Genomic DNA, 12711 nt, shown 5'->3' with positions numbered 1-12711 from the left:
AATAAGTTTCCTCCTACTCCCTTTATTGTGCCCCAATGGGACTTGAACCTAGTTCTTACATATTTAATGGGTTCTCCTTTTGAACCTTTACACAGGTGTCCTTGAAGACTTTTGTTGTTTTTCTTGTCGCAATTACCTCGGCAAGGAGGGTAAGTGAGCTTCAAGCTCTTAGCTCAAAGCCCCCATTTTTGACCTTTCATGCTGAACGAATGGTTCTTAGGACCAGGGCTGCTTTTCTGCCTAAGGTGGTTCCTCCATTTCTTTTTGGACAGTCCATTACCCTCCCTACCTTCTACCCTTCCCCCTCACCCTTCCAAGGAGGAGGAGCGTCTTCACCGTCTGGACCCTAAGAGGGCGGTGAGCTTTTACCTTGATAGAACAAAAGACTATCGAGTGGATGACCAGCTCTTTGTGGGATTTTCTGGCTGCAAGAAAGGACGAGCTGTGCACAAGCGCACGCTCTCAAGATGGATCATACTTTGCATCAAGATCTGCTACGCCCTGGTTGGTAAGGAACCCCCAGAGGGTATAAGGGCTCATTCTACTAGAGCAAAGTCCTCAACATCTGCTTTGTCTAGGCGTGTTCCTGTGGAGGACATTTGTAGAGCGGCGACATGGGCCTCCCTCCACACTTTTGCAAAGCATTACTGCTTGGATAGCGAGGTGAGGAGGGATGGCCATTTTGCGCGCTCTGTCCTACAAGATTTTCTGGTATAGAGAGTGGACACCTTCCTCCAGGAGTGGGGACTGCTGTGGGACTCTATTCACAAGGTGATGAATCTACTGGCAGATGTATCCATCAGAAGAACAAGTTACTTACCTTCGGTAACGCTTTTTCTGGTGGATACAGTATCTGCCTGTGGATTCCTCACATGCCCAACCGCCTCCCCGTTGTCCACTCTTCTATATCTGAGATTATGGCAATGTTTAAATGTGTATGTGTATATATATATATGTGTATATATATATATATATATATATATATATATATATATATATATATATATATATATATATATATATATATATAGTGTTTTTCATACATTGTCTTCACACTATGTGGGTTATCTTGAATAGTATGTACTGTGTACACTGTATAGGCGCCCGGGTGCCTCGAAGGCACGGAAAAAAGGGCCGAACTGATGTCATCACGCCGACGTAGGCCTTATAAGGAGTCGGTGACATCAATCGGAGTCGCGCGCAATGCCGTGCTCCTGTGACGTCGTCCACGCCGGTGTGCTACAAAAGAATTTTTCGAACGTTGCTGACGCAGGAGGATATTTACAAGGTGAGGAATCCACAGGCAGATACTGTATCCACCAGAAAAAGCGTTACCGAAGGTAAGTAACTTGTTCTTCTCAGCGAGAGAAAGGCAGCATCTCTGTCAGTGCGTCAGCTGGAGGGTCGGCTTCCTTCGGCACTTGCTGTAGCAAGCTGCGTCGGGCAAGTAGATAGTCGAGCTGCTCCGAACCAGCGTGTGTTTACTAGAGCAAGTGTAGGCATATTTATACCTTGAAGGTGCCTGGTTTGACGTAAAGTCGGATATAATAACGTCAGAGGGAATGGTAGTTCTTTGAAAACTCCATGATTTCTCGGACAAATCAATATTCACACAAGAGGATGTCCCCGACTGCTGAAGCAGAGTGTGGCTTTTTGGAACTAGTGGAAGTATCCATGCCTGTATTTGGACTGCATGGGCTATGTCTAAATATGGTTATGATTTATATGCCTATATAAGGGTAATGTGAATTATACCTATATAAGGGCATGAATCGGTAAATTTCACTTGGGTCCTAAAACGCTACACAACATATTTTATTAGATCATATCAAAGACTGTGAGTGACGCATTGTATTTAGACAAATGGTAAAACTTTGTGCCAGAGTATAATTTAGGTAGCTTGCTTTTGAATTATTTGCAGCTTGGTCTTATAGTATTTAGGCACATTTAGGTAAACCACAAAGCATTAACAAAACCTAGATTAAGCAACAGCTTGAATCAACAAAATAATACAAGAAGTGTCCAGTCCTTGGTAGACTAAATAGGGCAGTGGTTCTCAAACTTTTGACTTCTGGGGACCCCCACTGAATCATTACTGGAACCTGGGGGCCCCCACTGAATCATTACTGGAACCTGGGGACCCCCACTGAAAAACTATTGGAATCTTGGGACTGAGTCATTGCAGGAAGCTGGGGACCCTGGCCTAAGCATTGTTGTTGATTTGTACCGCAAAACAATACCCAAAAAATGCTGAAAAAAGCATTGATCAAACAAATACACAAATGGTTACATATTTTATTTCATTTGAAAACCGATTACAAAAATCAATTTCAATTTTAATAGAAAGGTTGGAGCTTTTGTAAATTCAATTGAGTACACTCATAGTCCATACTATATTCTGTTTGAAGCACCTGCACTGCTCCCTCGAATCAATTGAGAATACTCATTTATTTTTTAGCCTACAATTTCAAATTCCTACACATGTACAATACATTTAAAAAATTTCAATTTTACATGTAGCTTCTTTATTTAGATACACTTTATTAATTGTTTATATTAGTTCATTTTCTAAGTAGTCACGGACCCGTGAGGAGGCTTCACGGATCCCCAGGTGTCCCAGACCGAGGTTGAGAACCACTGGAATGGAGGATAACGGGCTGCCTTTGTCACAGTTACTACCTTAAAATCAAATAATGTCCAGCTCTGAATCCTGGCAGAGTGGCACATGAGGTAGTGTGCCAAACTTGGTGGGTCAAATGAAACCTAGAGTTTGTTGATGTATGCCAAACAACAAAATATCTTACTAGCATTTAAACATAAATGAATCATGGACATCAATATATTTCTGGCAGATAAACAGTATTTGAACGGGCAAGTTCCCCAAAATCTGCATATTGTCCATTATCTGAAACATCAATATGCCGGCTGCAGAGAAACTTCTACAGGGATTTTCTACGAGTTTACCAGCAGGGACGAGTGTGAATAGCCCTGGGGGACCCAGCTGGATAAACTGCAAGGAGCAAACCTAAACCACTCCATTTTAATACATGAACTTTGCCCAGCTGAATCCAATCCAGGGTTCTGCCCCTCACCTCTTGATCTTCCCGATTATGCAACAGCCCATGATCCACAGTATAAAATGCAACATGCAAATGCAATAAGATTAAAGCAACAGGACATTTTTTATGCAGCAGCTGGAAAAGTAGTTCTACGATATCCAACTCTGTACCTCTTATGAGTTAAAAACTCATTACAAAATAAAAAAATCTTTAGATTCTTATAATCTTGAGTTTAGCTGCAACCCATTGACTAGATCTTAATTAAAATGTCAACATTGAAATGTGGGTCTAATTATTAGGTGTTATTGAAATAGTCTTTTTATAACATTAAGGTCACAATATCACTCTTTCAAAGCCTCGCTGAAGGAAGGCAATATTCAGATGGGCAATGTCTTATAACTATAGATAGATTGATATATCTTCACTAGCGCAGTCTGCAGTGCAGCGCGCTCGAACGCCAGTGCTTGTTTCTAAGAATTCAGAGTTCTGTTGCATATTCATATGCAAAAAGAGAGCAAGATGAGTTGTCTCGCAGGTTATTCTTTGTTGGATCTTAATAATCTTTAAGTTTTATCCTTGAATTGTTTCATGTTTTTTCGTTTTTTGCAAGCTTTACATTTTGCGCAATTCTTTGAAACCTAATTTTAAGCTATTTAACCATGTCTTCTTCTGTATATCTTCAAAGTAAATTTGTATTATTAGAACTGTAATTGAAAGTGTTTTTTTTGTATGTTATTTAGACAGTGGGCTTTAATATGCCTCCTAGATCAGGATCGTGTAATAGCAAATTACAGAGAGTTGTACCGCCTAGACTGTTGACGATTACATATGTGAAATAAATTATTAAAACTGCACCTCCCGAGTGCTGCTGATTCTTTTTGGATATGTATACATACATACATACATATTCATATATAGATCTATCTGAAAAAGCCCAAGGTTACAGGGACGTTATAGTTGGGCTCAGATTTCACTCATACAAAAGCAGTGAAATTCAGCAGTTCTAGTTACCTGAGTGAGCCAACTAGAACTTAAGACCCCCCAATGCACTGCTTATGACCTCACATTTTACATCACTTATGACATGGTCATGGTATGTGGGGGTCTGTGAGTGGGTGCAGCAGTGTCTGAGTGGGTCTATGAATGACTGCCTTAGTGTCTGAGTGAATCTGTGGTGATGTTTTTTTTTAACTAGCGAGGCTGTAAAAGTATCCTGCAATCCAGAAGGTGTTAAATTAGCCACAATCCATTCAAATTTTGTTGAAGAAACAATTGCAAAATACTCAAAATATGAGGCACAAATTATTTGTTCCACAGAATCATCCATGTATGATAATTTAGACTTGATTTAAGAAATGTAATTTGACATCTTTTAATGAAAAAAGTCACCAAGAGAAACACTACAATCTTTTAAAATGTCATGTAATCCATTGTTAATTCTTTTTTTTAAACTCTTTCTATTTGACAGAGTAACTGCATAGAATTATGGCGGTCCATCTTAAATATGCATTCAATTTAGTTGATAACATAACGGTTCTTCTACCTGGTTGACGATCTTTGTTTTAATACCATTAAACCATGTGTAAACCATTAAACCATTGTTTAATATATTTTCTGGACTACATCAATACATTGATTCTGCTGTGGCCAGATTGTCTGGGAAGTTTGAAAATAAACTGTAATTAAATGGTTTTAACCAATCGAAGGATGGACCACTGTGCAAATATAAAACAATGCCTTAAAGTTACATTCACATGATGCAAATCTTCGTTAGTTATTGACTGAATGTTGCAGCATCCTCCTTAACTTTCTTTGGACAATGCGATTTAGTTTGATTAGTTGCAACTGTAGGTACAGAAAACCCCAATTTGAACATGATCTGCGAAGGGTAAAGGCATAATTGTCAACTAACAGGACAATGGTTAAAATCTAGGACTAAATCAAAAAGATGGTTATCTCTGTGACTGCTTAATAAAACCTAAAGGTATCAAGTAATTAAAAAACATCTCTTGCAAGGATCTACTTCACATCCGTCATTACAATAAAACCATCCGATGTAAGGCTTTGCACACCAAATTGTGAAATTCTATAAAAAAAAGGCAGCATCATATTGAGGGGGAGTGGTGATACCGAAATCCAATTGAAATGTAAAATCTACTGTTGCTCTACATTGTTTAGTTAGCTACTCCAATGATGAATAGAAGTGCGAAGACCCTCCGTTACTGTTATAACGAGTTGTATGAAAATAAGCTTCATCTTCTCCCTTCTCACCGTGGTAAACAAGAGATGGAAGAGCTTTGAAATGCCTGACTTGGTACTATGATAGTGCACATGTGTTGATATGCCATGAAGTCAAAACTTGGTGTCTTCCTAGGACTTACTAATGAAAACCGCTATTACCATATGAAGAGTATGGTGCACATTTTCAATACATTTCCTGAATAATGACATTTGCATTCCTTTCACACAAGTTGCAAAGCCGTTTGTTGTCATAGGTGGTATTTGTTCATCGGGTCAAAAAATCAAAACATTGGAAAGCCAGTAACCTATGAGATGAAAGTGGAGCAAAGGAAGGTGCATCAGTCGATAAAATCAGTAATTGTAAGAAAAATGCAGCATACCAGGTATATACAAATGTGATGCTACTGAGAAAGTGTGTGAAACCTATCCAAATGCTTGAAGCGTCATGAATAGTGACAGTGCAGTTGAGTAACTTAAGAAGAAAGGTTGGGCATAAAATCCTCTAAGAGGTATAATAATGTTAACTCTTAAAGCGGGTTTGTTCAAATTCCTTTATTTTTGTCTCACTTGCAGAATTCCCACAAGAAGCAAGGATGCAATAACCAGGAGGTGCTGGCCGTTCTCGGCCATGAACTGGGCCACTGGAAGCTGGGTCACACTGTTAAGAACATAGTCATCAGCCAGGTAAGCTTGAGACAAAATCTGTTTGGGAGTAAAGTTAATAAAAATAAATGCCAAGCTGAAAAATGTCAAAAGCCTTTTACCACTTCAGATACAGTATTACATTTTTGGATTAGTAAAATACTATCTAAGCACACCTGGAATTAATAAAACCAACCTAGTTCCCAAGTATAGGTGGAGAGTTTTTAGGCATAGGGTTAGCATAGTGCAATCCACGCCAAGTTATAAAGAGGCAAAATCTCTTGCCATTTTTACAGCAAAGTGTTTAGGCATAAGATTAGCTAGGGCACTCATGTTTCGAGATGAAAAATGACAAAGTCTTTTACCACTCAAGGCACAGTATTACAGTTTTGGAATCGTAAAATACCATCCTAGCCAACCTGGAATGAATAGAATCAACCCCTGACACGTTTCACTCTTGTTATGAGCTCTTCAGAGAGTTGTAGCTTTGTCCAGACACAATGAGCACCCAGTATAAGCCAAAACAATACCCCTTCAAGTTTGGGACCCACATAAATTATGCAAAAAACAAAGCAAAGAACTCTGGGTAGGTCCCAAGTTTAGGTGGAAAGCTGCGGACACATGGAGCACCCTACAAAACCAGTGACTCTCTGAATCTGCTCACTTCAAATATATATGTATATATATATGAATCTGCTCTCTGTCTGTCTCCCCTGCACTCTTTCCTTGCTTCACAAGATGTACCAAGAGATAATTCAATAAGGACGAGCGACCCTCCACCGTGCCAGAGTCCAATACCACACATCTTTAAACCCAGCAGAGGAGCCTAACGATTGCAGCTCATATCTTCCAATCTCTCTCCATAACCTTGATGAAAAAATGTTGACCAAAGTTGCAACTTTGCGATTGCAGACTTTTATGGGGGAGTTGGCTACATCTTGATCAGTCTGGCTTCATCCATGAATGCCAGACAGGAGATAACGTAATAAGGCCCTTCACCTTTTGGACATGGTATTAACAGGAACCAAGCACTCTGTTCTTCTGGTCACCCTGGATGCTGAAAAAGTGTATGACGGGGTTGGCTGGGATTTCAGGTCTTACCGGTTACAGGGTAGGGGTGTGGGGGACAACTTCTATAATTGGCGCCTGACGGGTTATCACAACCCCAGAGCCAAGATCAAGACCAATGGGCTACATTCGCAATAAGTGTCTACAAGTAGAAGTATGAGGCATATGGGTGTTCTTTATCACCCCTCTTTATCTCCCTAACTCTAAAGCCTCTTGCCCAATTTTGAGCTAACCCGCAAATCAAGGTAATTACATTTGGCACACACAATATAAAACTAAACATCAGTTAGTTTGCTCCACTCCCTCCCCATATAACTGGGGAACTAGAAGCACACCAGAAGTTCTCAGGGTACTAAGTTAATGTCACTAAGCCCCAAACACCACAGTAGAAAAAAACAACATCAGATCATCCCACTACAGATGGGTGTTTCTACGGTCCGGTATCTGGGCTAGACCCTGGCCTCTACCCTGACCAGAATGAAAGAAATACATCTCCAAAGATTACTAAAGGGGTGAAGTCTGAGCTTGACAGCTGGAAGCACAAGGTGTTGTCACTCTAGGGCTAAATAGCAGCTTATAATATATCAATACTACGCAAGATTCTCTAGGTCTTCCAAATACTTGTCCTTCATGTCCCGAGAGCTTGCATTTACGACCTTCACTATACAGATTACTGATAATGAGCACCACCTATGACATTTGATACAGGATATTAGTCGGGCAATGGCTTACTTCCTTTCCATCACCTTTTATGTCACTCTGGGGAAACACTAAACACTGAAGGGCCTCATCCCAAAAATGGTTAGAGGGTGATTTGTTCTGGGATGTTATCAGGGTCCAAGCATCTCATTACGGACTCTGAACAGTTATTTAAAATTAGCGGGACTATTTTTCCTTTGTCTAGTGATTCTATTTTAACCCCTTCGATGCTGATGACGAGCTCAGCTCGTCATCAGCCACAGGGGGCGTGTGCGGATGACGAGCTGAGCTCGTCATCTAACGCGGCTTTTGCAAAAAAGCCGCGTAGCGCAAAAATAACCGCCGCAGCGATGCGGTTAACTGGAAGCCATTTTTCCTGCCCAAGATGGGTTTCCAAATTTTATTGGTTGGTTTCCTAATTTTATGGGTGGGCAATACATTTCTCAGGTGCATCTCCATCGAGGCAGATAGATATCTAATACCATTTATTATCAGAGAGCTGCAATAAGGCCTTCTCCTGAATGCAAAGCTCTCCAAGCTCTTCCACACTGGTATTCTGGTTTGTGTACATCATAGTGGGCTCTGCTTTACCGGAGGCCCACCCTGACTTTGCCACCCCTTGATGCCAAATGTGTTTTATTTAGCTTGGTACTATTCTCAGAGTTGGTTAACACCAATACTGGGTGTAATGTAGCCTATATTCTCAACAAACCTCCCATTCACAACCGTCACTTCTCCGACCCAATTTAAATTTGTCTTTTTATTTGAGGCATGAATCAGTTGGCTTACTATTAGAAACATTTCCTTTTGCTGAGCAGGAAGTGAGCATCGAAGGTTAATGCAGGTCTGGTGTGAAGGCTTTTAAGAGGTTTCTAGTCAGGCTAAAGCATCTTACTTGACTTTCTAAGGACTTTATATTTGGAAGGTGTGTGAAGTCCTGCAACACGTTTATCTTCTTTCTGTTTTATTTTTTAGATGAACTCGTTTCTCTGTTTCTTCCTGTTTGCGGTGTTAATTGGCCAGAAGGAGCTGTTTGCTGCCTTTGGTTTCTATGACCAGCAACCTATCTTGATTGGCCTGATGATAATCTTCCAGTTCATTTTCTCACCTTATAACGAGGTAGGTTTGTCCTATGTTTGCACGAGGAAGTACTTGTGGGATTGTTTTGATAAATACATGTGAAGTCTGCATGTGAAAGGAGACCTCATGCCCGTATTCAGAGAGATCACTTTACTGGGTGGGGCTCTTGTGGGAAGAACAGCAGCCTCATCAGTTGGGATTCACGTCCAAGGGTCCGCACAGTCGGGTAAGTAAATGGTACTTTCTCCATAGAAATACTGGGTTTGCTTAAAGGGTCCCTCTCCCCCGACAACTAGTACTACCTACATGGCTTTGTAAAGCCACTCTCTAGGGTTCTCTTAGCCTGAGCTTCTCTCTTTTGATCCCCCCTTGCGTGCATATGTTTCCCAGTCTTTTATTTAGAATGTTTCCATATGTTTTTGTACATATGTTTCTAACTGATTAATATAGTCTTTTCATGAGGTCCTAAGGTAGTCTGTATATCTTTTTCTGAGTGGCTGCGGTCAGTGCCACAAATAATATTTCACTGCAGTTTGAGTACTTGAGTCTCTAGGTGCGGCAGAGTCGAGCTGTCACTTTAGGCGATGTCAGAGGTTAGAAAATGAGGTGCAGCATGGCATAGTAAATGGCTGTTACTGGCGGGGAACAGTGGGAAGTATGGGGCAGGATACAATCAGTAGGTCAAATCAGGAATGGGATTTATTTACCAAAATGCAGAGAAATCAAATCTTTCCTTTAGTTGGGTAAGGTCTTTCACATCAGTAGTCCTATGGCTTGGAAAACAAAGGAGTACAATTGGTAAGTCCTCTGGTCTAACAGGTCATCAGACGCCTCACCTTGAAAGGGTCGAGAGGCTAAGAACACCACAGCAAGGTATGGGTAGACTGCTCTACTACTCTCGCTCTACGACTACTCCACCTTCTTTTGATTAGAGATCCTGATTGGCTGATACTCGTTTTTCGGCTATATTTGTAGAAGGGTTTGAATGAAATGTCTTGCCATCGCCATGTGCCCTGACTGGCATTCTCAGGACCTGCGATCTGGTTCATCCCCTGCCAATTAGCCCCCCTGTGCTCTCGCTGGTTTCTATCTTTTGATGTCCCCTGCAATGTCTCCCCCAGGGGGGATCAAAAAAGCCAGCTTGATTGCTCCAAGGACAGAAAAGACCTTGGGGTCACATTGCTGCCGGTGCCCATGGGTGAGTGGTAGGCAGCGTGCCAATCAGTAAGGTCTGGGAGGTAGCTTCAGTGGTGATGAACCTGTGACATCTCGGCTGTCACAAGGGTAGGATTAGACGACCAATAGTCACAGCTCACAGATCACTAGGTAAGGGTAATGGCCCGCGGAAGACTGCAAGGGTATTTGTGGTCTGGAAAGGGTGCACAGAAGGAAGCCTTGGACACGCACTCTGGTTGGGTTGGGATGGGGCTGTGGGGACACTCCATTAGGGCCTGCAATGTGTTCCAGTGAACGACGGCACGGCCATCCTTTTTGAGTTTCTGATGCTCGATCGCAAAAATAACATGCAGTAAACTGAATGTCCAAGAAGTGCTAAACATCAGAGAATAATAGGGCTTTGTGTACGGGCAAGATAAACTGGGCATTTGCAATGCAAATAAACTGAAGGTCTAGCACCTTGTGGAGTTGGGATACAACCCCAAATGCAATGATTGCTTTTCCATGATGGGTGCTTTGAAATCAAATAGTACGGGAGGCGGCGTTCAGTGTTAATCTACGGACACATAGTGGAGTCTGTTCATTATATTTTAAGTCTGGGGCACCATGCTCGAGGTATATTTCTCTGGTATTTGTAAATAAGTTGCACTCAGTTATTCAGAATTGCCACACAGAAAAATACAATGAGTCTCAATGGATATGGTTTGGCTGCCATAATACACCCGGCTCTTGGTGCAAAGTTAGACAGCTCCGTTGGTTTTTGATTTTCAGTCTACGTTTTCAGCCATAATTGTGCCAAAAAAAAACCTTTGCCCAGAAACCCATCACTCAAAAAGGAAGTGTTAAACCCCTAGGTCATAGACAGATGCGTACTGGGCAGGTTTGAGATGGTCCAGAGACTCCTCGGATGGTGTCTAGGAGTGACTGTAGCACCATGACCTCTGCTGATGTTTTCTGTTGGCTGTATTGGTTCTGGCCAGCTGACGGCAGCGGCTGCATGGATCTTGTGGCTCCTGGGTGACTGGGTTTGTTAATGCATCCCCTATGCAGATTACTAGTTAACTGGGCTTTGTGCAGTCTCTCCTGGCAGTCAGTGGTCTGCCCATCTCCTTGATGGTCAGCTCGGCCCTCCATCTGTTCATGTTGCAGCAGCAAGATGACGCAGAGTCCAGGGCTTATTTAAGGACAGTTACAAGGAGAGTTGGTGCCATAAAACAGTGCTTTGTAAACTGAAGGAGTGTGGGTTAATGAATGAGTCGACCAATTGACAAGGCTGGCGTTTTTAGAGAGGATAGTCTGCAGGATTAGCGGAGAAGAGGATCTCATAAATGTCATCTGGACGGACAAAATAAAGGGTTGAACTGACTATTCTGAATGGACTGACTCCCTAAGGTAAAATAAATGAGCCACTGTAGTCCTGGAAGTGTACTGTGTATTCATTAGGAGACTTGTTTTTCATACTCTTAAATTATGGATATCATTAAATATTAATTATTTGATGTTTAGAATGATTTATAAATGATTAGTAACAACAGCAGGCTTGTCAGCCTGTCTTCCTATGTTTTTCATATGATTTCCCTATATTTTTTTTTATTAGCTTCTACTTTGACCAATTGCAGTTTGATGTTTATTGTTAGTTTAAAAACAATTACACGTGTGCGCTCAGAAATGTCCTAAATTAGCAAAAGGGCTATACAATGTAATCTTGCGTAGGTTTAGTTGATATGATGTAATTCATTCCCGTTATGAGAATTGTAGCCTTAATCTGCGAACGGCTCTTATTGACACAGGCCATCACATCAACTTTGAAGCACTATAAATATCATGGGAGTAATGTCTCAAGTGGCGCTCATTTAATCAGTCTCAGAAGAGTGAAAGGCTTAGTGAGCACAATTCACGTTACAACCTCTAAACACGGCCATTGGAATTATGTGGCACAATTGACTAAATTATGTGGCAAGAAAAAGCCAATTTTGCAGCATAATACAGCACATTTCGAAATAGTATTATTTCCATAATTTGTGTAATTTTTGCACAATTTAATAATGTCTGGGTAGAGGTTTCACCTCCTTATTACCGGTTTAACATCCAATAAGCAACAGAAAGGGGGCCATTCAACCTTTTCAAAGGGCCTTTTACTGCGCGGCAATACGTGTTGCTGCGTTTTTAGTCATTTTTGATCAGTTTGAGCTAGAAAAAAGTTGTGTTTTTGATCAAATCTGCAGATTATACAGCAGATGTTGGATTATGGGGAAAATCCATAATTATACAAAAAATGTTGCAGTCACAAAAGCACATAATTTCATTGACACTGTCTATAACTTACAATATGTGAACATTCTTCATGGTAAGCACATTGACACTTATCTGAGGGTTTTAGGGGAGTTCACATTACAAACACAGCCATTGTTATCCATAAGAGTGAAAATACATTGACCTTAAATTAGATGCACTCTTTTGTTTTTATCAACCGGTGGATGGTACAAGTATGTGAACCATGTGAATATATCTTCAGAGTACAAGAATGTTGTTGCAGGAAAGTAATGCTTTTGAGTTTTAGGCACATCACTTGTGCATATATGGCTATTTGGCACTGTGAATAATGATTTGGTTAGTTCCAGGACAGTTTTTTTCTTGAGCTCCATTTCTGACTGCGTGTATGCATCTCATTTACCACTGTTGCTCTGTTTTTTTAAATATATTTTTATTGCACATTATTTTATATCCAAAAATACTCCAACCAAAG

The 12711-nt window shown here is 40.9% G+C and overlaps 1 protein-coding gene across 1 annotated transcript in view; it reads left to right on the top strand.

Moving 5' to 3' along the window:
• Nucleotides 1-12711, top strand: part of ZMPSTE24 (zinc metallopeptidase STE24) — a 165496-nt gene that overhangs the window by 123485 nt on the left and 29300 nt on the right. Inside the window, exons 8-9 of the mRNA XM_086921435.1 lie at nt 5874-5984; nt 8685-8828. Of these exons, the coding sequence (XP_086777561.1) occupies nt 5874-5984; nt 8685-8828 (255 nt within the window). The remainder of the gene's footprint in view (nt 1-5873; nt 5985-8684; nt 8829-12711) is intronic.

Source organism: Lissotriton vulgaris, chromosome 5 (assembly GCF_964263255.1).
Source record: "Lissotriton vulgaris chromosome 5, aLisVul1.2, whole genome shotgun sequence".
NCBI classification, from domain to species: Eukaryota; Metazoa; Chordata; class Amphibia; order Caudata; family Salamandridae; genus Lissotriton; species Lissotriton vulgaris.
The sequence above is the reverse complement of the archived record's forward strand: the minus strand, read 5'-3'. Positions and strand labels throughout refer to the sequence as shown.